Genomic DNA, 27,918 nt, shown 5'->3' with positions numbered 1-27,918 from the left:
TGTCAAAAACAAGGGATCCTTACTCATGACTCTCTAACCCACCCTTCACCTGATGGATTGCAACCCACCAATAATTTTCTGCCGAGACACGGTTGGACTGCCTACTGGTGAACACTTTGGGGAGACAGTCTGACCCTGCTTTGGCTGAAAATGACTGGTGAGTTGCAATTCACCAAGTAAAGGACGCAAGATCTGACATAATAATGAGCTGCTGCTTCAACATGGCCCTAAAGGTCCAGCAGAAGACATTCTAACTTTTAGGGCCATGTTGAAGTAGTGGCTCATTATTGTGTCAGAGCTTGTGTCTGACCCTGTCTTGGCTAGAAATTATTGGTGGGTTGCAATTTATCAGATGAATGGTGGGTTATAGAGTCCAGCAGAACCCTTTTGAACCATACTTTGGTGCCACCCACTCATCAATAGGGTCTATTTCTTTTAAGATGATTTACAAATAACTTATTAGAGTTTATTAATGATATGTTCTATGTGTGCAATGATACCAACAAAGATTATGATGCAATTAAAAGTGGGCATGCACATGTTCTGTATAAATGGAGGAAGGGTCCTCAAAATGATTTCCTATGGAGGACCCAAAGAACACTAGTCTGATCCTGAGCCAAAGGAATCAAGTCCCGTAGATCGAAGGAGGAACGTCAATTTTTTTTCATGCAGTATTGGCCCCTTTGCTTATATGGCATGTCTGCCCCTGCTTCAATCAGTTGCTTTCGAGCCTGAAAATGGCTGCTTAAAATAGACAATAGATTGTAGTCAACGACAGGGGAAATTTAGATAAGAGCCATTAGCTTTAGTATCTCTTTAACAAGCAGATCTTCAAAAGGGTTAATGCCATGCAGGGAGAGGGTAATCAAGCAATAATTTGATGACACATCAGCCCTGCCAACCCACTGCTCTGCTCCATCCTCCCCTCTAATAAGATCTGAAGGGATAAGTCTTCGGAAATCATATCCACAAAGCTGCCAGGAATGATAAATGAACCGAATACAGACGATGTAATGCAATAGACATAGCACATTGGCCAGATAAGCTTTTAGATATCAATAAAGGTAGAAATGTATCAGTTTCCTAAAGGCTTTATTCCATGTTAATATAAAGGTTTAATATAATTTAGAGTATTTTCATGGTTTATTTCAAAATGCTGCATAGTGTATTTCACTTTAAGGTCACCCAAAGGATTTGCTTTTTAGAGTCTAAATGGAGCCATAAAATACGATCTACACTGCAAATTTAAGAAGAATATAATATATTATGACGCTATTTATCGTGGTTACATGAATTTTTCGCAGTTTAATTCTGCTAAACATCCGGCTATGGCACAAAATAGGGACTGGATAAAACAAAATAGCAATAAATGTACAGTAGTACAGTAGTTACGTCAGTTACAATAAGTGTCAGGTCTTAATATGCACAATAGGAAAGCGAAGGGAATGTTATAAATGGCAATAGGAGTTATGGAGTTATGGAGTTATGGAAGTCAATGGAAGCTCGGCATTTCGAGCTGATATGCAAATATGGCTCATGATCTGTCCCTAAGAAGATATAGTAGCTGACAACTTAAGGGATAGTAATAAAATTTAGTTTTAGTCACATTTTTGATGGGGGGATAAAAATATTATAGGGGTTTCCCAACTCTCATTGCTCAAGAGGGTGCCACCAATGACCTGACCTGAAACCCATAGCTTATGGCCACTAGAAATTTTAATGTTAATTGAATATCACTGTATATTTGTATTATTTGGGCACTTTATGACTGTATTTAGGCATTGCATGGAGCTGTTATTTGGTCTATGTACGTACGTTGGTAATATTTGAGAATTGTGTGGTAATATTTACTGCTCCTTGAAATAATAATTTTATTGTGTTTTATGATACGATTTAACACAGTTGACCAACAGGGTCAATATAAGGTAACAGTAAATTGTATGAAATATAAACATTGGCATTGTGATTTATTTTACTAACAGTTGGATATGGAATACATCATTTCCTAAAAGAATAAATTATCGCTCATAGAGTATTGTATCACAAATGACGCACTAAAAGAAATAATGAACGAAAAATGGATATAAAAATGGAACTAAGAAGAAAACAAATAAAATAATATAGATTCCCTTCCGAAAACACAAAGGCAAGAACCTGGACAGGAGGCCCCTAGAGGGGTCAGACAAAATATACACCGATAAGCTATAGCGGCTGCCTCCGGGCACCGGATGCTATGATTAGGAACAGAGCTGCAGTGTTGCAGCATGACTGGCCGCTATAGAGTGGTCAGAGCCATCTGCTTCCAGTACTGACCCCTGCAAATCGTCCAATGCAGGAGGCAGCTGGAACAACTGATTGGTGCAGGGTCCGGGTGTTGGACCCCCAGCGATCATATAGTGATGACCAATGCTGTGGATATGTAATCAGTATGAAAAACATGCCCCATGCCTTGACAACCCCTTTAAGCCATGGTAGAAGGGGAGGCGGCACTGCTACTTATAAAGGACCTGTCACCTCTCCTGACTTGTATTCCCCATAAAATAATGATTCAGGAACAGGTATTTTTGGAACTCTGTTATACTTCCTGAAAATGAATCAATAAATTGGCAACTGGGTGTTACCAGTTGGGGGTGTGTCCCTACACAGTATGACACTGTCCAATCAGTGCTCACAGTATCAGACTGTGTAGGGACACGCCCATTTAACAAGGGAAATAATAATACACAATTTCAAATTTATTTATAGATTTCTAGGAGGAATAACGGAGGAATGGCATCACACAGAGTTCTAAGAAAAAAATGCTCATGATGTTATGGGGAAAACAAGTATTCACTAAAACAGACATGTCAGGAGAGCAGACAGGTCCTCTTTAGTCACTGCAGTATATTATTTTAGTGTTATTTATCCAACGTTTGGCACTGTTGTTATTGTATGGATATTTGTACATTGTTTCACAGTACATCATATGGGGGGGGGGCGGATGCCAACAGAAGGTATCGCACAGTGCACCATACAACATAGCCCGACCCTGGTCATAATCATTGATCTTGGGGGTCTGACCTCTGCAACACCCACAGATCTTGAGTCCCAATCACTTGGGAAAAGAAGGACACACAAATATGGTCTCTCCTCATGAAAATTAATAGGGGTTATAGAAACCACCAAGTGGAATCATCCCATTGATAGGTTACAGGGGGTTGGCAGTCCATTGAATAGACTTTTATCAGTTACAAACACTATTTTCCAAAATATACATTACATAACCCTGATAATAAATGAAGAAACATGCACTTACTCTGCTTTTTTGCGTTTATGATAAGAACGTCTCCATGGGTTCCTCCACGTCTTCCGTTTTGCTAAGGACAAATCTGGGAGGAAAGCAGCCAAGGATCCTTCTATCTGATCTGGCTTCCCGCATAGGGCATGTTCTGTTGAACAGTAGTAAGAACATTCTCCATAGAAACAAATGTTGTTTGCTGTAAGAAAATACAAATATGAGTTAGTTTTAGTCGAACACAAATTACATACAGTAAGAAGCCTAAAAATAAGCACCTGCTTACAAAAATTCTTCGATTTCAGTATATGGTGAGATAACATCTATAGTGACATCCAGAGTTCGGTCAAGGACAATGTCCCTTTGATATCATACTGCAGATTGCCTTCGTTTTTCAATTTCCTATTCTCAAATTCGTAATTGATGATTATGGCGTGCCTTATTTTAATCGTACAATCTACGCAAAATGTTTAGTTTTGTCTTTACTTATTTTCAGCTACATCGTAGATCTACCTACGTAGCTAATTTTATAATTCTGCTGGTTACTTTTGGAAACAGACAGCGGTTTATAGTATCTACTTCACTGTCATAGTCTAAAGGCCCTATTACACGGGCCAATGATCGGGCAAACAAGCGTCCATATGAACTCCCGTTCCTGGTCATTGCCCTGTGTAAACAGGGCAACGATCAGCCGATGAACAAGCAAACACTCGTTCATTGGCTGATCTGCTCTTTTATGCAGCTGATCGGTGCTCATTTACATGGCCCATTTAGGGGGTCGTGTAACAGTACCGCAACTGCTTATATATAACTTCCATAACTCCCATAATGCATTGCTCTCTGGTAGCAAGAAATATGCAGATTTCTCATTTTAGGTTGGAATGTCATATACGTTTGGTTTAGTAGAACTGTGGCTCTGTGAAAGGGGTTGTTCAGGATTAGACAAATATGGCTACTTTCTTCCAGAAAGAGCACCACACATGGGTTGTGTCTGATATCGCCGTTCGACTCTATTAAAGTGAATGGGGCTGAGCTGCAATACCACACACAACCTGTGGACAGATGTGGCGCTGTTTTTGGACGAACGCAGCCATGTTTTTCTAATCATGACAACATTTTAAAGGCCTAATGCACACTGTAAATCCTTGCACATTGAGTCTCTTCAATGCCACATAAAGCCTCTATAGCTCTGTATTATGCAGCCTTAGGCACTCAGTGTGCCGCCATATGGTGCTTCCATATATCTCCACAATATACAGCCATGTAAGCCCTAAAGTAGATTTCAAGTGAGAATACAAGAGAGAAGGCGGCACAATCATACCAAAATCACAAATTTCTTTCTCTGTCATAGTAATCAGATTTTTTTTTAATTGAAAATTGTGCTAAATGATCAATAACGACATTTAATGTTTTGAATAGACTTGAAAAGGGCCAATTACCACCGGAGAAACAGGGACTGCAAAACAATATCTCATAATGCTACAACCCCTGTAAGAGTCTTAACATTGTACAAGTATCTCCTTGAAGAATGAATATCAAATAGCCATATTGAATTTTCGGCAAATTATACAGCCGGCAGGCGTATTCTGTTGATAAATCTAATTTGATCATCATTTATGATCTCCCTGGTCGATTATATAGACAGAACTACTTGTTTAATTGCCTCCTAATAAATGCCACTACTCAAAGTTAGTAGTAAAAAAAAAAAGTAAAAAACCATCCTCAACCCCAGGAGATGACAGATAAAAGCCTGACGCGCCTCTGAAATGTCGCTAAACAAATTCCTGGTGTCTACAAAACAGACAAATGGGGACCGGTGAAAATAATCCGCCGTTAACGTAATCAAAATGCTGATGCATTGGAATTATAGAGTAAAGTGAGTCCCAGATTGAATTTCATCGTGCAGCTTAACCATCTCCATACAGAACATGACTGAATATTGAATAAAATTATTGACAGATTTCACAGGGAGAGAAACTTATGAGCCAAGTAGAAGTATTACCAGCCAGCAGAGGAAACAAAATTGCAAATTATTAAGGCGTTTTGGCAGCGTAGACTCTGAATATAGGAATAATAGTTCCTTGAGTAATTTTTGAAAGAATTTTGTTTTTATTTTGCTTGGATTTAGATGAAAAAAATGCATAAAAGGAGCCCCCGGAATTGGTATAAATGAATAGGACGCTGTCATTCTATAGTCTGAGGCGGTAAAGTACGTGAAATTACGCCCTTCTTAAACATGACATCAACTTTATATCCTAATATTTGTCATGCCGTTTCTATGTATTTATAGACTCTTAGTATCTAAGTAAATATATTGGGGAAAATAACAGGAATGATGTGTTACTCTGTATGTGAGCTCCCGGATATTTTTGGAAAATGAGTATGTATTACTGCCATAATACTGCTCCAATATATGCAACATATCCTATAGTACCTTAGGCCCCATGTCCACGACCGTAGAATTCATCCGCAATTACGGACCCATTCACTTCTATTGACCACGGACACTTTCCCGTATATTTACGGGAAGGGGTCTGGCCGTAGAAAGCCTCCAATAAAGATAGGACTTGTCCTATCTTTTGCTTTTTACAGGCCATGCTCCCATACTTTATATCAGAGGACGGGCCAAAAATGCGGGTGGCCGGCCGTGCCCGTAATCGCGTGCCATGATTACGGGCACGTCTGTGTGCATTAGGCCTACGGCGTGTTTTTCATTCATCCGTAAATACTGTCCGTAAATATGGATCCGTAGTCATTTATAGTCATCCGTAATGTCTATAAATACGGTCCGTATTGCATCCGTATTTACGGATCCACTAAAAAACAGGGAGGAATCTAGGGTAATAGCCCTTGAACGTGCATAGAAATGATTCCTTAATTACGGACGGCTACGGATGCACATCCGTAGCCGTCCGTGATTACGGAAGCGCCCATAGTCTTCTATGGAGAGTCCGTGCCGTACTTACGGACAAAAAAAGGACATGTTGTCCCTAGCCCATAGGAATGAACGGGTCCGTAATTACAATCCGTAATTACGGATGAAATATACGGTAGTGTGCATGGGGCCTAAGCACACGAGCGTGAATCTCGTCCATGTGTTGCGCATCGAAACAAGCACACGGACCCATTAATTTCAATGGGGCTATTCACAAATGCGTGAGTATTCACCCAGCGAGTGTCCGTTGTGTGAAATTCACTGCATGTCCTAAATTGGTGCATTTTCACGCATCTAGCCGCCCATTGAAGTCAATGGGTGCGTGAAAACCACGGACAGTACACGGGTGCACAAAAAAAGGGCTCGAGAGTGCGTGAAAAACACATGCCACACGCAAAGCACAGGGATGCAAACACAATACACACGGACAGATTTACACGCGTTTTTTTACGTGCATAAAATCTGTCACGCTCGTGTGAATGGAGCCTTAATAATACCACCCTACAATGTTGAAACAATACTAACATAGTACTATGACATAACAGTGCCAAATAATGAACAAAGAACAACATGACATGACAATGCCATTGTGTTCTGTGTTCACTATATGGCGCTATTAGTACTATGTTAGTATTGTTTGAGCAATATATGGTGGTATTATTTAGGTTCTATATGTTGCTTTTTTTGGAGGAGTATTATGACAGTGCTAAAAAAAAGTAACAATATGCATTTCCGAAATAATACTACAGCAGGTGTGATGAGGAGTCTAGGAAAAGGTGGCAACGGGCTGGTGGAGGGTGGAGAGCCGCAAGTTGTGAAAGCCCAAGTGTAATTGCCCCTTTTGCTCATATGATAATCTGGCCCTGCTTCTGGGATGATGCCAACGGATATGATTACTAATGGAGAGTTGAGATTTCATGTAGAAAATAGAATTTTTTTTATTATAAAGAATAATGATCACAACGTTTTTTGGGACCAGACTGGTTCTTTGTCAGATGGTCTTAACGAAAGCCGACCATACCCAAAAAACATTGCAGTTGCTATATATAGTTTATATCAAGTCACGGTGAAGAAGGGTGCTGTGTTTTTCTTTAAAAAATATGAAATAAATAAGAGACAAGCACCCCCTTGAGTCTAATCTTTTTTTTACATTAAGGATTGACAAGGGGTTGTCCAGGATTTAAAAAAACATGGCTGCTTTCTTCCAAAAATAGTGCCACTCCTGTCCATTTGTGGTATTGCAGCTCAGCCACACTCACTACAATGGAGCTAAACTGCAATATCAGAAACAACCAATGGACAGGGGTGGTGCTGTTTCTGGAAGAAAGCAGTCATGTTATTCTAATCCTAGACAAGTGGTTATCTGGGCATCTTCATTGTTACATACAAATTCTATTAACATTACAAGATGAGACTGACTTTCATTTCAGTTTCCGCCTTCTTTGTTTGCTAGAACTGTGTTGCTTACAAAAATCTGGCACTAAAGGTACTTTTACACGGCCCAACGTGGGCAGTACTCCTATACTTTATAATGGGAGCACGGCCCGTAAAAATGTCCGGCTGTGCCCGTAATTATGGGCACGGCCGTGTGCATGAAGCCTAAGTGGTGTGAGGCCGACCTGATCTAGACCTTCCCTCTCCGGAGGTGTAACTGTAGCTATAGCAGCCATAGCAAATGCTCTGTGACCCAGGGACTGGGGATTCACTCAGGTGCAAGAACATTATTAAGGGGCCCGGTAGGCAGGGGTCACCTTAAAATGTTCCAATAATTGTATTTTTGACCCACACTTCTTTGCTGATTCATTTCATAATATATGTTTATATATTATGGAGTACAATTTTCCTGAGATAAATCTGCTTTCCCAGATTGAAATCAAAGGGAACTGTATAAATCTGCATCCAGTAAGCTCCGACTAGTGACGGCTGCAGGCAGACAAAATGTTTTACCTATGACTGTATTATATGGCACATGCTTAATATATGCCTTAATATACCAAATGGGTTCTACCCTTAGATACCCACAGATCCCTAGAATTAACAAGTTTGCTTGACAAATCAGTTTTGAATTGTAAAATGGCCAAATATCCATCCAGCACCGTTGCCTTCTGCTGTCTGTGTCTGGCCCCGATTAGATTAAAAACAGGGTCCACATTTTTTTTTCCAGACACAGCGCCACTTTTGTCTATAGGCAGTTACAGGTATTGCAGTTCAAACCTATGGGGCTAAGCTGCAATACCAGACCCAGCCCATGGATAGAAGTGGCGCTGTGTATGAAAAAAATCCATCCTTGTTTTCTCTAATCTCATACATCCCCAAACCGATTAGTTCTCCCTCCTGTCGACTCCTCTCTGAACGGGTGTATGTTCGATCTGTTATTCTGTACTATATAGATAAATGTTATTTTAGATCCATTCAGCCAATGCTTTGTAAATTAGACAAATGCAGCGTAAATCTGTTTTGATATAAGATAGATAATCATTTTTCCTAGTTTTAAAAAAAAATTAAATTTTTTTTAAAAAAATAATAAGAAAAAAGCAATTTTAAGACATACTTAATAACCAGCAGGAGCATCTGCTTTTAAAACAGGGCACATTCTCCGGCAGCCTCCATGCTTGGTGTGATAACAATTTTATTTCATTTTCACAGCAGTGTCCATTGTGATAAAAAATAAATGATTTATAAGGAAATCTTCTAAGGAGAAGACAAGGGAAAGAGACGCATCCATCTGATTCAAATTCCATCTTCACATGAACAAAATATATTCCATTTGTTAGAAGAAATCTCACATACTCTTCTAGTTGGTTATGTTCTTCAGATGAAATCTGTGTCCTTCCTATGTGTTGTGATGTCTCAACAAAACAATCTGACTGCAGTGTATACTTAGAATAACGCTATGGATAATTCTACAGAAAATGACAGGGTCTGGCGGGCGGCGTTTCTGCTGGTTCACGTGCCGCTGCCTGTCCGTAAAACAGCAGAGTCTGTAAGTGCGGATACTGCACAGAACTTCTTATTCTATGAGCTGGGTGTAATTCTCAGTATCTGTTATGTTGTACAGTATATATGGACCGCGCACAGTACTAGAGATGTCAACATAGTTTAGAGGGAGTGTCTAAGGCCATGTTCAGACGTGGCGGAATTTGTTCGCTGCAAATGTTGCTGCAAATTCGCGGCAATTACGCAACGAATCTGCAGCAACAGGTAATTCAGACCTTGCGGATATCACTGCGGACTTGCCGCAGATTTCAGTTTTTGCATTGTAGAGGCTGAAATCTGCAGTGAAAATCCGCTGCTTCTCCGCAACAGAACGTGCATGCTGCGGTGTGAAGACTCTGCACCGCAGCCTAAATTGTGCACTGTTGTTTCCCTCAGCGTCTGAACTAAGTTACCTAAAAAGGTATAGAAACCATAGGAAAAAACGGCTGCTGTGGGTATCCACTGCAGACTGTCCGCAGCGGAATTCCACAGCAATTCCGCCACGTCTGAACATGCTCTAAGGGTCAATGCACACGATGCATATTATGTGCTGTTTTGCCGCACGTATTCGCGTGCATTCCAGGAAATCTCATGTACACGCTGCAGTATTTTTCCACGTGTAAATTGACCTGCGGTGCAGAGTAAAAATCGCAGGATGTCAATTTATGTTACGTTTGCGCTTGAGAATTGTATCTACCTAGTGCTGTGGAAAATTATTTTCCGCAGCAAAATACGCACGTGTTCATGTAGCCAAAGGGTTCACACGTAAGGAATTTGTTGCGGATTTCCCTTCTGCAGAATCTAAGGGTATGCCCAGATGTGGCGGAGTTCTTCCGCCACTGTCCGCATCAATGCCGCACAGAATCTGCGTTGCAGATCCTGTTGCGGCTTTGCCTAAAATGGGCATTAAATTGATGCGGACTAGCCGTTGCGTATTGAGGGGAAGAGGGCTTCCCTTCTCTCTACCAGTGCAGGATAGAGAGAAGGGACAGCCCTTTCCCTAGTAAAAGTAAAAAGAAATTCATACTTACCCGGCCGTTGTCTTGGTGATGCGTCCCTCTTTGGCCATCCAGCCCGACCACCCTGGATGACGCGGCAGTCCATGTGACCGCTGCAGCCTGTGATTGGCTGCAGCCGTCACTTGGACTGAAACGTCATCCCGGGAGGCCGGACTGGAGGAAGAAGCAGGGAGTTCTCGGTAAGTATGAACTTCTATTTTTTTTTACAGGTTGATGTATATTGTGATCGGAAGTCACTGTCCAGGGTGCTGAAACAGTTACTGCCGATCGCTTAACTCTTTGAGCACCTTGGACAGTGACTATTTACTGACGTCGCCTAGCAACGCTCCCGTAATTACGGGTGCACACACGTAGTCCCCCGTAATTACGGGAGCCCCATAGACTTCCTCAGTCTGGCTGTAGACCTAGAAATACATAGGTCCAGCCAGAATGAAGAAATGTCATGTTAGTAAAACCAATACGCTCCGCAGCACACATAACCTGTACATAACATCAGCGGACTTCATTGCAGAATTTTGACTCTCCATTTAAAGAGGCTCTGTCACTCCTATTGCAGCAGATCGGCGCTGCAATGTAGATAACAGTAAAGTTGTTTTTTTTTCAAAAACGAGCATTTTTGGCCAAGTTATGAGCATTTTAATATTTATGCAAATTAGCCTTTCTTAAGTACAACTGGGCGTGTATTGTGTGTGTAACATCTGGGCATTTTTACTTGTTTTACTAGCTGGGCGTTGTGAATAGAAGTGTATGATGCTGACGAATCAGCATCATCCACTTCTCTTCGTTACCACCCAGCTTCTGGCAGTGCACAGACACACAGCGTGTTCTCCAGAGATCACGCTGTGACGTCACTTCCTGCCCCAGGTCCTGCATCGTGTCGGACGAGCGAGGACACATCGGCACCAGGCGACAGAGGCTATATCGACTTACCTGCAAACGCCGATGCTGCTGCAGAATCAACTGTAGCCTCTGTCGCCTGGTGCCGATGTGTCCTCGCTCGTCCGACACGATGCAGGACCTGTGGCAGGAAGTGACGTCACAGCGTGATCTCTCGAGAACATGCTGTGTGTCTGTGCACTGCCAGAAGCTGGGTGTTAACGAAGAGAAGTGGATGATGCTGATTCGTCATATAATATAAAATGCTCATAACTGAAAAAAAAATACGTTACTGTTATCTACATTGCAGCGCCGATCTGCTGCAATATGAGATAGGGGTTTGAAAATCTGGTGACAGAGCCTCTTTAAGTCAATGGAGAAATTCCGCAATGAGTCCGCAACAAGTCCGCGACACGTCCGCAACAACCAGTGTATGCTGCGGACACCAAATTCCGCACCGCAGCCTATGCTCTGCAGCGGAATTGTCCGCAACGTGTAAACGAACCCAACTAAAAAGCTGTGGAAGGCAATGGAGAAACATGTACGCTGCGGATTTCCGCTGCAGACTGTCCGCAGCGGAATTCCAGAGCAATTCCGCCACGTCTGGTCATGCCCTTATAGCTCATCGTATTATAATAATAATTCAAAAATTATTATAGTCCCCTTACCAATTCCCTGGCGCTCCTATGTTGACGCTTCCCAGGTGCCTCGCTAGACTCTGTTCACCCAGCTCCATCAATGACGTATCAACAATTTAGACCACTGCAGCCTGTGATTGGGTGCAGCGGTCATGTGTTGAGATAGCATGTCATCGCTGAGGGCCGGCAAACGGAGAACGGCAGGGGATCAGGTAAGTACACAGTTTTTTTTAACGATTAGCTGCACCTGCGGAATTTGCTGCAGATCCGCAGGTTGTCCACAGCAAAATCTGCAACATTAGGTTCTGATTGCAGATTTTTACTTCCCTATTGAATTGAATAGGAGAAATTCTCAAAAAATCTGTTCTATTTCCGCAATAGAAATTGATATGCTGCAGATTTTGACATTTTCACAGCATGTGGATGAGATTTGTTGGAAATCTCATTCACTTGTCTGCTATAGTATTCTGCTGCATTTCCCGTGCGAATTCATACTTGGGACCAGTTCACACAGAGTTTTTTGGAACTGATGTTGACGCAGAAACCATGTCGAAATCAGCACCAAAAAACGGCCGAAACTGTCTCTGATTGATTTCAATGGGAGGCAGATTAGTTTTTTATCCCGTGGCAGCTTTTATCCGCTTGCGGGGAAAAAAACCGGCATCTTCATTCTTGATCTCCCATTGAAACCAATGAATCCTGAAGGAATATTGAGGCAGATTTTTTCTGCCTGCAAATTATATCTTAAGTGACTTCACTGTTCCTTTAAGAAGATTCTATAGTGGTTCCTAACAAATATAACTACCAGTTGCGTGATGTGTTTTAACTTGATAATTATTATATGTAAACAAGCATTATCTTTCCTAAAGAGGACCTATCACTAGGTCACATAAATTGAACTTGTTTACTGACCTGAATAGCGCTGTCTCTTACATTACAGCACTGTTTTGTTTTTTTCCTCGACCCCCCCGTTCCAGAGATATGGCTCACTGTTGTGTTGGCTCCCTCTATGCTCATTTTCGGTAGTTAGCCAACAGGGTGTGAACTACCCTCATGCTGCCTCGCACTGATTGGTCAGCATCAGAGGCAGGAAAGCTAGCTCCACCCCGTTGGCTAACTACAGCATATAGGGATCCAACACAACAGTGGGCCAACTCTGGAACCGGGGAAGGGGAGGAAAAACAGTGCTGGAATCAGGGAGACAGCGCCATTCAAGTCAGTTAACCAGTTCAATTTATGTATAAGATCTATTGACAGGTCCTCTTTAAGAGCTAAAGTTCCCAGAGACTAAATTTTAAAGAGAACCTGTCACTAGGTCATATAAGTTGAACTGGTTAACTGTTTTAATTTTCTTTTTTTATCCTGCCCCCCCTCCCGTTCCAGAGATATGGACCACTGTTGTGTTGGCTACCTGTATGATAATTTGCTGTAGTTAGCCAACGAGGTGGAGCTAGTTTCCCTGACTTTGATGCTGACCAATCCGCACAAGGCAGCATGAGTGTTGAGCCCGTGGTCGCTGACCGCCGGCACGTTATACTCTCCGGCAGCCGCGACTACAGGACACTGAGAGCTTGCTGGCGTCTACCCCCTCGGCTGCACTGTTCCTCTGTTTCCTGTAGGGTGCGCAGGCAGGTCCCCAGTCTTAAAGGGCCAGCGCGTGTACATGTGAAATCTTTCCTACCCAATCCCAATGCTCCCTGGACTATAAAAAGGACTCTGCCCTCTTCCTGCTTGCCTGAGCTTTGTGTGTCTGCCCATGTTTGTTATTGCAAATGATCCCTTAGTTGTATCCTGTGCTCCTGTATCCCGTATAAAGTAATTGTGTTTGTTCCAGTGCGAAGTCTAGTGTCGGAGTCGAGTGTCATCTACGCCAAGTGTCATCTGTGCCATGTGTCATCTGTGTCAAGTGTTCTGTGCCAAGTGTCTACCACGCCACGTGTCTGTTATGTCACGTGTCTGTTACGCCAAATGTTTGACACGCCAAGTGTCTGCCAAATTTTCTATCCAGGTACACTTTTCTGAAGACTATCATTGACTGTTGTTTGGGCAGCGGCTTCTCGACTGAGAGGCCTAGTAGGTCCACATACCCCATAGTCATGACAATGAGGGTAGTTCACACCCTGTTGCAAAATAGATTAGAGGGAGCCAACACAACAGTGGGCCATATCTCTGGAATGGGGGGGTCCAGGTAAAGAAAAATATAGCGCTGGAATTAGGGTAAAAGCGCTATTCAGGTTAGTAAAACAGTTTAAGTTATATGACCTGGTGACAGGTCCTCCTTATAGGAAGTGTCTGCTTTAAACTATCACTTGTATGTGCTACAATTTCGAGTTGAGTCAGCAGAGGGGAGTTCTCCACAATTTGAGCTCTTGCTATTCTTCCCAGTAAAAAGAAAAATAGAAACCTGACGTTTCCCATGAAAGTCATTGGGATCTGTTTGGATCCTTAAGACTTCTATTTTGGTCCGCATCTGGACAACCCCTGTAACAGAGAATATTCTGTCTGACATAGTGTCTAGTTCCCTGTATGTTCAGTAAGATCTCCAAAAATAAAACTCTATAGGATCTCAGAAATAGGTTTATCAGAGCAGCCATATGGTGCGTATACCTTTTATTGTGGCCAATACAATAGGCCCATTCATCCCATAAATGCCCTATGTACGGTATGCTTCTTAGAAAATCCATGTGATCTGTGTATCCACGAGACAAAGGACAATGATCGGAATTGTGCATTCTCAGTGGAATTTTTCAGAGGGTTACATTTATCAGATATCCCACTAATCCTGCATGGAGTATGTCGCTGGAACACTCATTTCACGCAAATTTTAACTTTAAACCTATGAAAAAAATCACCAGTAAATATAATTCCTAAAGTTGTTTCTGACAATTCTTTATAACCGTTTCTATACAACTATTTATCTACATATAATTTATACAACCAATCTATACAACTGTTTTTATTCAACCAATCTATGCAATCAATCTATATAATTTTTTTTAAACAACCAATCAATGCAACTAATCTATACAGCCATCTATGAAATCAATCTATACAACCATTTCTATACAACCAATCTATGCAGCAAATCTATGCGACCAATCTATACAACTATTTTTATACAACCAGTTTATACAACCATTTTTATACAACCAATCTGTGAAACCATTTCTATAAAACAATCTATTCAACTAATCTATACAAACATTTATATACAACCAATGTATACAACGATTTCTATACAATCAATCTATACAACCATTTCTATACAACCAATTTATACAATATACAACCAATCTATATAACCATTTATATGCAACCAATTTATACATACATTTCTACACAACCATTACTATTTAGATCAGTTTCTGTGGGGGCATTATGGCGGCCATGACAATATCTGCACACATGGTTATCCAGTCTTCTCAGACACCTGAATAGCAGTGTAACATCCGTTGTTGCTTTATCTATGAGCAGATTTGCTGCTGAGGATTTGGGAAAGCTGGGGACAACCCTTTTCGGGGAGTCATGGCAGCCTTAGGCTCACCGGATGGCCCACCAACCAGCTACACAGCACATATAATTGTATAGTAAACTCTGCACACACAGGACATATAGTCAATAAGATCTAATAATATATTTGTGAATCAAGCCAAGAAATAGATCCTAGTGGTGAGTAATTGGCTCCAAAGTGATCTCCAAATAGGGTTGTCTTCTGCTGGACCCTTTAGGTCAAATGTTGTCTCAAAACCTGGGCCCAAAGGTGGATATTCTGGCACTCTGGTGGGCCAGTCCGGCCCGGGACATTAATGTTGGATATCTGTACAAGCCATCAGTCCTGCTTGAAGGAGCGTATCATGCCATTGTTAATGCCAGGGATGGGCACCATATATGGTGCCCATCCAGCAAGCTATTTTGAAGGCAGAAATAATTAATTTCCCGGCCGATATATGTAAAAGCACCTTTAATTAAGTGAAATCCTGGGACTCTTTAAGAACCTGCTGTAATGAAGTGCAAACATCATTATGGCGTCCTTGTCATATCTTTCTTTTTTCTACAAACCCTCATCCTGGTTCATAGGACACTAGAGGCTTTCCGATCTCTTTTTTTCCGTCTTCTCTGAAGTCATGCATGTGCAGAAAAAGCCTAATTAAATATATGAAAAATGATGAGGCGCCCACCAGTCTATGTACTGAGATAAATACTTGTTAAGGAAAGGAGGATTTATAACAAGCCCCTCAGGAGGCAAAGAGTCACAGCTACTTCTGAAATGTCAAGATTCCTTATTTCCCTGTTCATTTAGAAGGCCTGTCCTGTTGTGCATTGTTGTGCCGTGCTTTGTGTCCTTCAGACCTCCGCAAGACTTATTGATTTCTACTATTTACAGCTAAAAAACATTTAAAGAGAAGTTTTTCAAAGGCTGACTCAATGATAGCAGCCCCAGTATCGTTTTAAACACTCTATCTTGGCAGGACCTATTTCTCTTTATAGCTACTGATCGACCTGGTTCATGAATAGAATACAAGAATTACAGTGAAGACTGACACACAGGCAGAGGGGCAGGGATGCAGATTTATGTGCCGATTTTACTCTATAGTAAGCAGGATGATAATCTCTATGGGCGCTGTAATGGCCGTCAGTATCACCTAGCACATATAACCCGTCAAGAAGACTAGATACCTCAGAAATTGCTGCATAGAGCATTCAAAGGCTTACCATATGTGAGGGTCTTATGTTTCCTCTATCAAAGAAGATGTTATTTATTAATAATGTACAGTATATATACTGTATGACAAGTCATCAATGAATGATAGGACCCCCGGGACCCTCACTGATCAGAAAAACAAAGCGTGTGCAATGGCGCCCTCATTGTTTATACAGGTACAGCTAAGTACATATGAATGTGTCTGTATCTGGTACTATAGCTCAGTCTATTCAAGTGAGTCTTGCACCCTGTTCGTTCTGCTGATCAGTGGGGGTCCCAGGGGTCAAAGTCCGACCGATCATGCGGTACATTAGATAGACCTCCAATTGAATATCTTTGATAATATTCTTACTGTTCTCACAGGCAATGCTGTTTCCATAGGAATCTCTGAGCATCACATGCAACCCTGCCTATAATACCGAGACTTATCTATAATCAGTGAAGATGCAATCACATGATTAAGGGTTCTTAAGACATAAAGAATGCATTTCAGTCTTCAAAGTGTTAACTGGTCAAAGAAAAGGTCATAGGAGTAGAAGCCGAGCATTCATAGACAGAGGTTAGGTTATTAATGATACTGTGCGCCTTTGTATTTCTTCTGTCTGATGAGCGTTAAGATCTTGTGCTAAGACGTATCAATTATGTGATTATTGCTTATTATCACGTGGTAGTCCGCCTATCGGCCATCATTCTGGGACTACCACTGGACTAAATCATTGAAAATTACACATTTTTTTTTCACTTAAACTTGCTTAAAGGGAACCTGTCACCAGCATTTTAGCTATAAAGCCAGCAATACCTGGTGAAAGTGGGTGAAAAATCACTGTCATCTAAGCTATAAATATGTTCTAAGTAAGCTCTGTAGCTTTAGTATTCCGTTTTTCAGTGGTCCCACGCTGTATGCAAATGAGCAGAAAAGAGTCAAATCTTCATCTGAAAAGAGTCAGATTTTCATTCCTCCAGCGTCTCAGAGTGGACTCCACCTCCTTCTTTTTGATTGACAGCTCCTTAGCCAGTCAGGGCCGGACAGGTGCCGGCGGTGGGCGGGGTTAAGAAGCTGAGTCCCAGAGGGAAAACTAATTACCATAAAAGGCGGGAAAAGTTTAAACGACTACATTTACTGACATAGGAGGACTTCAGGAAAGAAGAGAACAGGAACGAACTCTGGACAGCTGCGGCCATTGAGGGGTCAGGCGAGTTTGACAGGTAAGATGTTGATGACAGGATCCCTTTAAACTTGCCAGCCGCTATCAGCACTACTAGCGCTCGTATATACAGTTTTCCAGCACGGCTCAGTGCCTGATGAAGGTCACTTAGACCGAAACGTCGCACTCTGCCACTGGCATTAAAAACAACTTTTGTTTCAAAATTGGTGTGTCGGATACTCTTTTATATTTGCTTAGTATTATAATACAGATATAGCAGAGCTAAGTTTGTTTTTTGGTATAACTCTTCTTTTTACCTCAAAGTATTTCCACATAGGGCTATAGGTAAAACTACTACTACGACCACCCTTTTCCTGTGCCCGACACACCCTGGTGACACTGTAATATTGCATGGCAGCAATGGGCAACTACGTAGTACATGGTTTTTCCATTAACTTTGCAGCATCTCTTTGCTCTATCACATCCATATACCCATACAGGGCATATGGTTGTCCTTAGTGGACAATCCCTTTAAATGAGAGAATTATCAAGATTCTAAAATAACGCAGTCCCAAAAGTTAAATGACAAATTTAGCTCCAACAATCTGTATGTAGGATGCTATGGTAACAGTGGTATGAGTATGTACATTCTGCTGAAGAAAATATGTTGATGCTATTATAATGGATAATATGTGTAATATATAGCTGTGGATATTATCAGTAAAGAGTCTGTCATCAGGAAAGTCTTTCTGGACACCTGTAAAATAAGCTTAAAGGATTTGTCTGGTTTGGACAATCCCTATTGATTAGAAGGTCCCCTTGATCATAAACTGATCAGTGGGTGTCCTGCTGCTGGAACCACTAGTGATCAGATATAATCTGCTGTGGAATCTGGCAACGAGTGTTCAATTTCCCTGCAGCGCCACCACAGGAGAAATTAAGTATTACAAAGTCTCTATTGAAGCTAAGGATCTATCTGTGTGACACACAGAAGTACTGGTTCCTCCAGAAGGCAATACACTCTTTGTAGCCAGTTTTCACTAATAGAGGGTCCTGAACGGGGGGCCACGCTCTATTGGAACTTCATAAAAGAGAGTATTCTAAACCAGACAACCCATATAATGCTTAAGGCCCTTTTACATGGGCCAATGATCGGGTAAACAAACTCATACGAACGCTCATTTCCGATGATTGCCCTGTGTACACAGGGCAACGATCAACCGATGAACGAGCAAACACTCGTTCATGAGCTGATCATCTCGTTTATTTGGCCACTAAAATGAGGGAGATTTGGTGCCGACATAATGGAAGTGTATGGGGACAAACGATCATAGTAACGATTGCTCATCCCCATACATGACCAATCATTGCTTATTGTAAAAGGAGCAAACGAACGCTGATAAAGGAACTGTCTTGTTCATCGGCGCTCGTTTTCATGGCCCATTTCAACATGTATAAAAATGACCCTAAATAATGATATGCAATTGCATACTATACATGCTAATGACGATATCTGATGACCTCCCCCCCCCCCCCAGTGAACCCTCTCTGCCAGGCAGAAGCACCGCAATAGTGATGTATGACATACTGCAGGCCTGACTAGTCATTTCCTGTCTTCTTAAAGCCGCTGACTATGAGAAAGGGATCTCTCAGAAGAAGGGAGCGGCCATTTAAAGCCGATGTTCCCCTTATAATGTAACAGCCTCTACTTGCCAGTAAATAATCTATATAAAAGGAAAAGGGGAAAACCCATCTAAACAGCTTGTTCCTGTTAGACTACCAGCGGATTCTACTCTGGACCGATTGATATGAAAAGAAAAAAGCCCCTTTGGCCCTCTTTATTGATGTCCCTAAAGGGCTTCTTCAACTAGTGCTGAAACCGCCTGTTTATAGCAGCGTTTTCCCCGACTGTAGGATGAAGAAAAACCAATAAAACATATTGCAGCTTTGAGCTAGAAATTTCCGACTTATCTTTGTGCTTTTAATGTTTGCCGAAATGACTCCAGCATCGCTTTCATAAGTCTCATTGACTGTATGCGATCTAATAAATAACCCATATTCTGTTTTTTAATAGTAAATACGTAGACTGCAGGTCTTAATCCTGCTTTAGTCTTACACAGCGGCTGCATACTCCTACACAGAGCAAATAAACCACAAACACAAATATAATACCAGAAGTCAAACTAAAAATGTAGAGTCTATCTCCGTTCGTTACACAATATCTCTCACATACGCCCCTCTCTGTTCATAGATAGTTTATAACTTAACACTATTCTTGTCCCTTAATTTTTTTCCCCCCATTTCTTCAATTTTTTTTGTATCATGAAGCAGTATAGAAGCTGAGTGGGAAAGAACTTAGACAAGTCTGTGCAGGAGGCCAAGGCAGTGTACTGTATAGTAAAAAAAATAATAGGAAATCAATTGGCAGATGAAATGCTTTGGAGTCAACTGACAGAGAAATGTCAGATTATTACAGTCCCCCGGAGGTAATGTAGAACAACCTATCCCCCAGAGACCAGGGGAGCTCCATACAAAGTCTTATCTGTGTGTATAGTGTATAGAGTTATTATCCTGCCTTGTCTAGCCCTCTAGCCACTGTAGTTAAAGCTCCCACCCTCAAATGATAATGAAATGACTTTGCTCACTCTGTTCCAATCTATACAGCAAAGCTGAACGTAAGCTGCATAAAACAGGAAGCCTCAGCCTATTGTGTCTGCTTTAATGGCTGCTGTGAAAAATTGTCTAATTTTTTATCGTCATGTCTTTTAGATCCAGTAGTCAAAACTCTCCGGCTTACTTCACCCGACCACAACATTTGACTGATGTAATACATTTCAGAGCCTCGAGGCCAAAATGATGACACCGGCCAAACATGTGCTTTAAATTATTTATGAACATATTATTCATTGCCCTTGTCATATTTGTATGTGTTCATGCTTTATGGGCTATGTCCACTTACAGCCCATCAAATCCTGGTCGTATTCCATTTACAGATGAGGTAGATTTTCAGGCCCAATAAATAAGCGAGCTCACAAGGAGAGTTAGAACGGTCCACTGCATGCTAATGCTGACATAATTAACAACTGCTAGGCAAATGCATTACATATCATTAGAGGATGTACGTCCAAGAATCAGAGCTCGGGAAAGTGCTTCACGAATACTGTAACATCTTCAATCATTACTCAAGGGGAGAAAATGCTATTAGCGCGCTCCTTCAGGGAGACAATAGAGACAGGATCTGACCTGCAAACCCGGCTCCTATGTCCCTGGAGTAACTGCAGCGCCCAACTGAGTAACTATGATAAATGGAAGAAATATGCCTTATGTCTAATATAACGTGGCATAAAAAGCCGACTGTATTATATATCATACTTATAAATTGGGCTTCACAAACTCTGTCCTTGCTTCTTTCTGTTTTTGTATAAGCCGCTATATTGGTGAAATAAGGAAAACGCTAGTCCAAAAGTATAGCGGTTCCTAATCTGCAAGTGCAATAGTTTTGTATTGCCCTTAGGCCCTGTTCACACGGAGGTTTTTGCTGCGTCTTTTTGCTGCCTTTTTTGCCCGCGCCCATTGAGCGCCGCGGGCAAAAAACACAGCGAAATACGCATTCTCTGCCTCCCATTGATGTCAATGGGAGGTCAGAGACGTAAACGCCCGAAGATAGGGCATGTCGCTTCTACCACCCGCGAGACGGTTTTTCCCGCTCGCGGGTAAAAAACACCTCCGCCTCCCATTGAAATCGATGGGAGTCATTTTCAGACGTTTTTTGGCCCGTTTTATGATGCGGTTTCCGCGTCAAAAAACGTGTTGAAAAACTCTGTGTGAACTGGCACTTATTAGTTGGCACAGTATGGTTTCTACATTGTAACAACTAGTGGCTGTTGATTTTATAACACGTGTATTAAACTAAAATGTTTTGTTCCTATCCCCCGTGATATCAGCTGATTGCCGGAGGGGCTTTCTTTTGAGAAGCGGTTGTCCTGACCCCCTTAATGCTTAAAAAAACATTTATTCAAGGACTAACAAGGCCTAAAAATGCAGATTTATGTAATTCAAGTTAAGTGTAGGGGAGGGATTTCGTCCGTATAGGAGACAGATTTGATATTCTCATTGAAGACGATTATTGCAAAATACAGAGGTAAAAATCAATGAATTAGGCTACACGCACACAACTGTTTGTATTTTGCGGCTCGCAAACAACAGATCCGCAAAACATGGGTGGCATCCGTGAGCGGTCCGTGGTTTTCACGTCACCATACACTTAAATGGGGGAGACCAAGCCGCAAACACGGCAGGAATAGTCACAAATCCTTAAAAAACAAGGTAGTGTGCATGGGCTATAGAAAGGAATGGGTCAGTGTGCTATCCATTAAAAAAACGGATAACACACTGACGAAAAAAAACGGTGCACGTAGCCTTAATCACATCAGTCACACATGAAATTTATTTTACCTGGAGAAATAAAAAACGTCCTCCATAGTTTCTTATCCCTCGTCACATCTCTTATTTCTCTGGTCATGTTCACCAATCTACCAGCGACAGGTGGAACACGGCGGAAATCCAGAATCCTGCAAGGAGCAATATGAAAGCTTAATATATTGTATTAAAAGTGAACGCAGAACCTTTATTGCTAGACATGACCACAGGCCATTATTCTGAAGGCTTTTTCCAACGCTGACATTGTCACAATTTCAAGGACATAAAAGTTGATGGCTTGTATCAAGAGACGTCTAATCCTTTAAGAACTAGAGCCATAGCTTAATCACAAACAGATAAGAAGTCGGCAAATAACAGCACTGCCATGGCAGATTTTATGTGCCAGGACAGAAATACGAATAATAAGAACCAGGGAGAAAGCTATTAAAACGTTGTGGATATTCTAATTTGGCTCATATTAGATCATGTTTGAGTACATTCTACATACTGCCCAATGCAATTTCCCTTTCATCGAATTTGCTAGCACTGACAACATCCGACAATATACATTGAGCCAGTCCTTTGTAACCTGTGGCCCTCCTGTTGTGAAACTACAACTCCCAGCATTCCTTAGAATTATCATGGCATGCTCAGATCTGTAGTTTGTCTGGAAGAAAGCAGGCTATACGCCACCCATATGAACCTTGTTTTCTTGATATCATGTTGTCATTGGCTATGACTCCAATATTCTTTTTTAACTGGTTCAGGTCCGGGCTATTTTGAGACTTCAGGACCAGACACCGTTTAGCCATTTTTGGCACACGTTAGTAAAGCGGCTATGACTTTTTTATTTGTTGGGCTAGCGACGTGATTTTAGCGATGTTTTTTTTTTAGACCATGCAGGTTTCTTTTTTTATCATTTGTATTCACATCATTTTTGCTATTTTAGAATTTCTGGGCTTAAAGTTTCAAAATAATAGTAAAAAAAAATATGCTTTTTTTACTTTGAGCAAATTGTTTTCTGGAAACAATATGGTTTTAGCCTAAAATAGACATTTTATTTGTGATCGTCATTGTCTACTGTAAATTTTGATATGTTACGGGTCTATTTTAGGGTAATTGGGTCAGGGCTAGTGTTACAGCAATAATTGGTGGAGGGGGGCGCGTTTATTTTGGTTGGTATTTTATGTGTATTTATTATTACGGGTTTTTTTGCACTTTATTTTACATTTATTTTTTTGTTATTATGCTCTGTCCCCCAAAGGTCAGAAAGGAACTTTAGGGGATTTTATTTTAAATTTTTACACCATGTAAAAGTTACAGGGGAAATCCGCCCTCTTGTAGTGACCCTGACCACCAGGCGTTTATATACAGCCGGCGGTCGAGAATTAGTTAAATCTGATGGTCAATGAGTCACAAGTTCCTTTTTTTTTTTTATCCAAATCACGTAGGGTTAATTGATAAAATTTTTACTTTCTGAAGCTGCCACTAGGAGGAGCTCACTAAACATGTATTTACGATTAAGTTCAGCAAGTGCTGCCTATACTTCTTAGTTATGCTCCCCCTAGTGGTAGCTAGAGGCTGCCAGAATTTTACTGAATTGGGCCATTAAACTCAGCACCTTTGGCCATTATCAAATAACACATGGCTCACATTGCTGTGTAGACAGAGGTGAGTTTGCTACTGTTGTAGGAACTGTCCCTCTCTAAATTGGGTCTTGAACAAGGGATATATGCCTGGTGACCTTTACTGGGATAGAGTGAGATCTAGATTTGGGGTGATCCATGGTGCCTATGAACAGCAAATGAGTATGTTGACGGAGTAGATATCAAGAGAGGGGGCCCCATTGTCCAAGGGGACATCTTCATCTTCAAGTGTATCCCTGAGTGGTTTAGATAGAATAAAATGCAGGGGAATAAAATGCAATTATTACCCTGTATACAGAATAAAATGCTCATTGCTATAATCTTCCTGTTGCATTAATCTCATGTTAATTACAAATAATTACATTTAATCTCTTTCAATTATGATTATTTATAAACATTCAATACATGACAATACACACAGACACGGATACGCTTTGTGCCTAATGCTACAAACACATCCTTGCAATATTATTCATAGCGTATTGCCAGTCTCTTGTTCATCTGCATATGGTGCCCTAATTAGCATTGCATGGGTCGGCTAATATAGTATTGCAATTATCCCTGTATCTGTGTCTGTTGACGTCTAATTTCAGATTACACAGACAAGATTATCATCTGGTCCCCTTTAAGTACGAAACCCATTGTGCGCTGGACGAGGACGCTCCATCTGCTTGTGTTTGGCTCAGTGAGGTTGTATTAAATGTGTCCATTCTAAGCTGCGCAGTTTGTAAATCATTGACGTTGAGCACTGAATTTCTCGTTGTCTTGCTTGTTATGGGTTTATGATTCCTGGCTATGATTTAAAGGGATGGAGAAGTGTATTGGAGTTTAATACCCACTAAATGAAAAATCTCTTACAGTTTTTATAAAACTACTTAAAACTCAGCAAAAACGAATACTTATATGAAGAGCGAACTGTCGGATCAAAATCCAATACAGTATAGTTAAAGGGGGTTTCTGGCTGTAAAGGAACACTAAACATACCTCAAAATTTTTTTAATAATATCTAGGCAGTTTTTCTTTAATTTTCTCTTTTCATTTAATCCTATTTTGTCTCATATTGAAAATAATACTGAAAAATATATAAAAATAACTTCTCTGTGTGTGTTCCAGGAAACATTTTCCTTCTCCTCATAATATTGTGTCTGGCTGAAAGACAACTGGCTGCAGCAGGAGCCTCCCCCTTTTGACCTGTCTGCAGTAGATCCCACAGAGCATTAAGCCCCACCCCCTGTGCTATACCCACCCCATAGTCGATCACTTGCTGTTCATTTCTAGAATTAGTGTTTCTTTAAAGGTTACCTCCATTTTTGCTGGCGCTTTCAATCGTCACCATAAATTACAATCTGACACATTGTCAATTGCCAGCAAATCGGGCTGTACCGTTGCCATGCCAATAGTTCAATGCCCAAAGCACCTATGCTTCAGGCCTAATACTGTTACCTTTGTAACAGTACTGCTTGATCTCCTACTGCATTTAATGATCTCCTACCGCATTTAACCTTCTGGTGGGAGTGTCTCTCCCACCAGAAAGTTAAATGCGGTAGGAGCGCCAGCAACGTTGGAGGCACCCTTTAACAAATAACGCTTATTCATTGTATACTAAGTAGATCTACAATTTCTACAATGTCACGTGATGATCACACAGGTGCACGGCTTGTTACAGGTATTACAGTTGTCTCTTGTAATAGACTGTGCATTTGAAAGATCACGTGACCAGGACAGGTTTTCAATTAAGGTTCCCATTCAATGACCACAAGCAGAGATTTTAACAATGATGACGAATTAATACACAAAATATATTAGAAAATTTGCATAACTCTAATGTACAGAAACCAGAACACAGCTTTAAGATAGAATTAACCTATTGTGTATGGCTGAATATCAGTAAAACAGCCATAGGGGTGGGTGATCTTATGAGAGCTTACAGGGGTCTCCCAGAATCAACAATAATCACCTATCCACCGGATAAGTAATAATTATCTCCTCACTGGGAGCCCACCGCTGGGACCCCTACCGATCGCCGGAACAGGGGTCCTGAACCCCATGTTGCTTTTCACTGCTCAATCGCAGAGAGGAGAACATTGAATAGAGTGGCAGTCAAGCATGCGTGCTGCTACTCCATTCAAAGTCTAAACCAAAGTAGGTTTTTTATTTTTTATTTTACTATATGTGTTTATTGTTTTTAAACATTTTCCTAGTAGAGATTTATTAAAAATAACGGAACCTGTCTGCCTCAATACCGATCAGGGTTATATTGTGTGTTGGAGGAACACAAAAGTCACTTGCAGTCGAGCCATCAGTCTAGCTGACTAGTGGATTTGGCTAAAAGGATTTGTAGTTTTACAGTATTACAACTCCGGTGAAATCACAACTCCCAGCATCACCTGAAAAATGATAGGGTATAGGAGGCATCAAAATCAAACCCTACAATAAATTTACAACCCAGACAAGAACCCATAATAAATCCAGACTACTAAATGTATGTAAATCCCAGATCCTCCCCCCAAAAATAAAAATAAAAATTCAGACCGCAGACCAAACCAAATTTTAGACCTTGGACCAGACCTCAAAATAAATCTAGACCCCAAATCCAAAAATATATTCAGTATGGAGGTATTGGAGGGCCACCAATGTATAGGTTCATACCTTTAAGATCAATAGCATGGCTACAAAACAACACCACCCAACGTCTCTTGCCGACATGATGCATTACGATTGTGTCAGACAAGTCCCTGGATGATAAGAAGGTTGTATGTCCATCCTCATAAATATTCTCTCAGAATTGTATATCTTATATTACATGTCTTACCTGTCCAAATGAAAAGCAGCGATCTCAGCGTTATGCCGCTCATAATCTGAAAAGTAGAAGAAGTCCGGCGGTGTTTCTTGCTCTCTTGTTTGCCTAAAAAATACAAAAGACAAAATGGAATAAATGTCACTTGTCAACTACTGTATAAATAGTGGGCAAATATTTGAGCCAACACATCAGAGGTGGATATACCATATTTTCTGCCTGTGAAGCAGCACAGGGGCCAAGCAGGTAGGGGGCACAGCACCACCTTAAAAACTACTTTCTACTGTCTTAGATCGCATTTAAGGAACTCATAAATTTCATGGGGACATAGAGGGGTGCTCTATGATGAGCTATTAGAGAGCAATACGCCCATATACTGTTCTTGGAGGGGGCTCTTTTCTGTCTGTGTCAACCACTGCTACCTCTTTTGTTTGGAGTTGGGGGTAAATAAATGCCCACTAAATAACTAGTTCATGTAGTTATATATTGTCTTTAATCAAGTATGTAATGGTAGTCCTCCAATTTCACAAAAATTCCAGCAAAATTCCTTTAAAGAGGACCTGTCACCTCTCCTGACATGTCAGTTTTAGTAAATACTTGTATTCCCAATGAAAAAACTATTCTGGAACATCTTTTCTTAGAATGCTTCATTGTACCGTTTCTCTGTTATTCCTCCTAGAAATGAATGAATAAATTGACAACTGGCTGTTACGATTTACCTTGTCAAAGGGGCGTGTCCATACAGACTCTCACTCTGTCAGCACTGATTGGACATTGTCAGTCTGTGTAGGGACACACCCCCAACTGGTAACACCCAGAGGAATGACAGAAGAACGGTATAACGCAGAGTTCTAAGAAAAATTGATTCAGAATTGCTATCTCATGGGGAGTACAAGTATTTACTAAAACAGGAGATGTTACATGGCCTCTTTGAGTCAGCATGAATGGGACCTAGTGGGTGCTGGATTATTAGAAATTCTGGATTATAGGAAGACAACCCAAAATAAAATGCTAATCCAAAACACGCTGCTATTAGGGGTGGTCTCATTTCAATTCGTCCCTGTTTTTTTTTTATGTCTGATTAGGGCATATAGATGTTATAGTGGAAGATCCCCCTGCTTGGTGCCCCTTCCATGAGCCAGAGCAGAGAGTCGCTAACACAGAGTCTGTCTCACTTTTGCAGTTCGTCTATGTATTACATGGATGACCATTTATTTGAGTGATTGCATGTAATGCTACATTTCCCCTGTAGAGGCCGCTGCAGCAGAAATTAACAGCTACAGCAACTTCCCCTGGCAAAATCAGCTATTTACTGGGATTGCCCAGCAAGTATTCTGTGCAACTCTCATACAAGAATACAAACATTTTTTACTGTCCTATACAAACATTAAAATGGGTATTCTCATCTCATCTCAGACATAAATGTCCATTAGATGTGGGTCCCACCTCTGGGACTGGTACCAATCCATAGAATAGAGGTCTCCTGACCCC

The 27,918-nt window shown here is 41.1% G+C and overlaps 1 protein-coding gene across 1 annotated transcript in view; it reads right to left on the bottom strand.

The window, feature by feature from the left end:
* FAM20C (FAM20C golgi associated secretory pathway kinase) overlaps positions 1–27,918 on the bottom strand; it is a 131,490-nt gene that overhangs the window by 11,519 nt on the left and 92,053 nt on the right. Inside the window, exons 4-6 of the mRNA XM_075830273.1 lie at positions 26,443–26,535; positions 22,021–22,136; positions 3,296–3,476 (exon numbers count right to left, since the gene is read on the bottom strand). Coding sequence (XP_075686388.1) covers positions 3,296–3,476; positions 22,021–22,136; positions 26,443–26,535 — 390 coding nt within the window. The remainder of the gene's footprint in view (positions 1–3,295; positions 3,477–22,020; positions 22,137–26,442; positions 26,536–27,918) is intronic.

The sequence above is a fragment of the Rhinoderma darwinii genome, chromosome 6 (genome assembly GCF_050947455.1).
Source record: "Rhinoderma darwinii isolate aRhiDar2 chromosome 6, aRhiDar2.hap1, whole genome shotgun sequence".
NCBI classification, from domain to species: domain Eukaryota; kingdom Metazoa; phylum Chordata; class Amphibia; order Anura; family Rhinodermatidae; genus Rhinoderma; species Rhinoderma darwinii.
The sequence above is the reverse complement of the archived record's forward strand: the minus strand, read 5'-3'. Positions and strand labels throughout refer to the sequence as shown.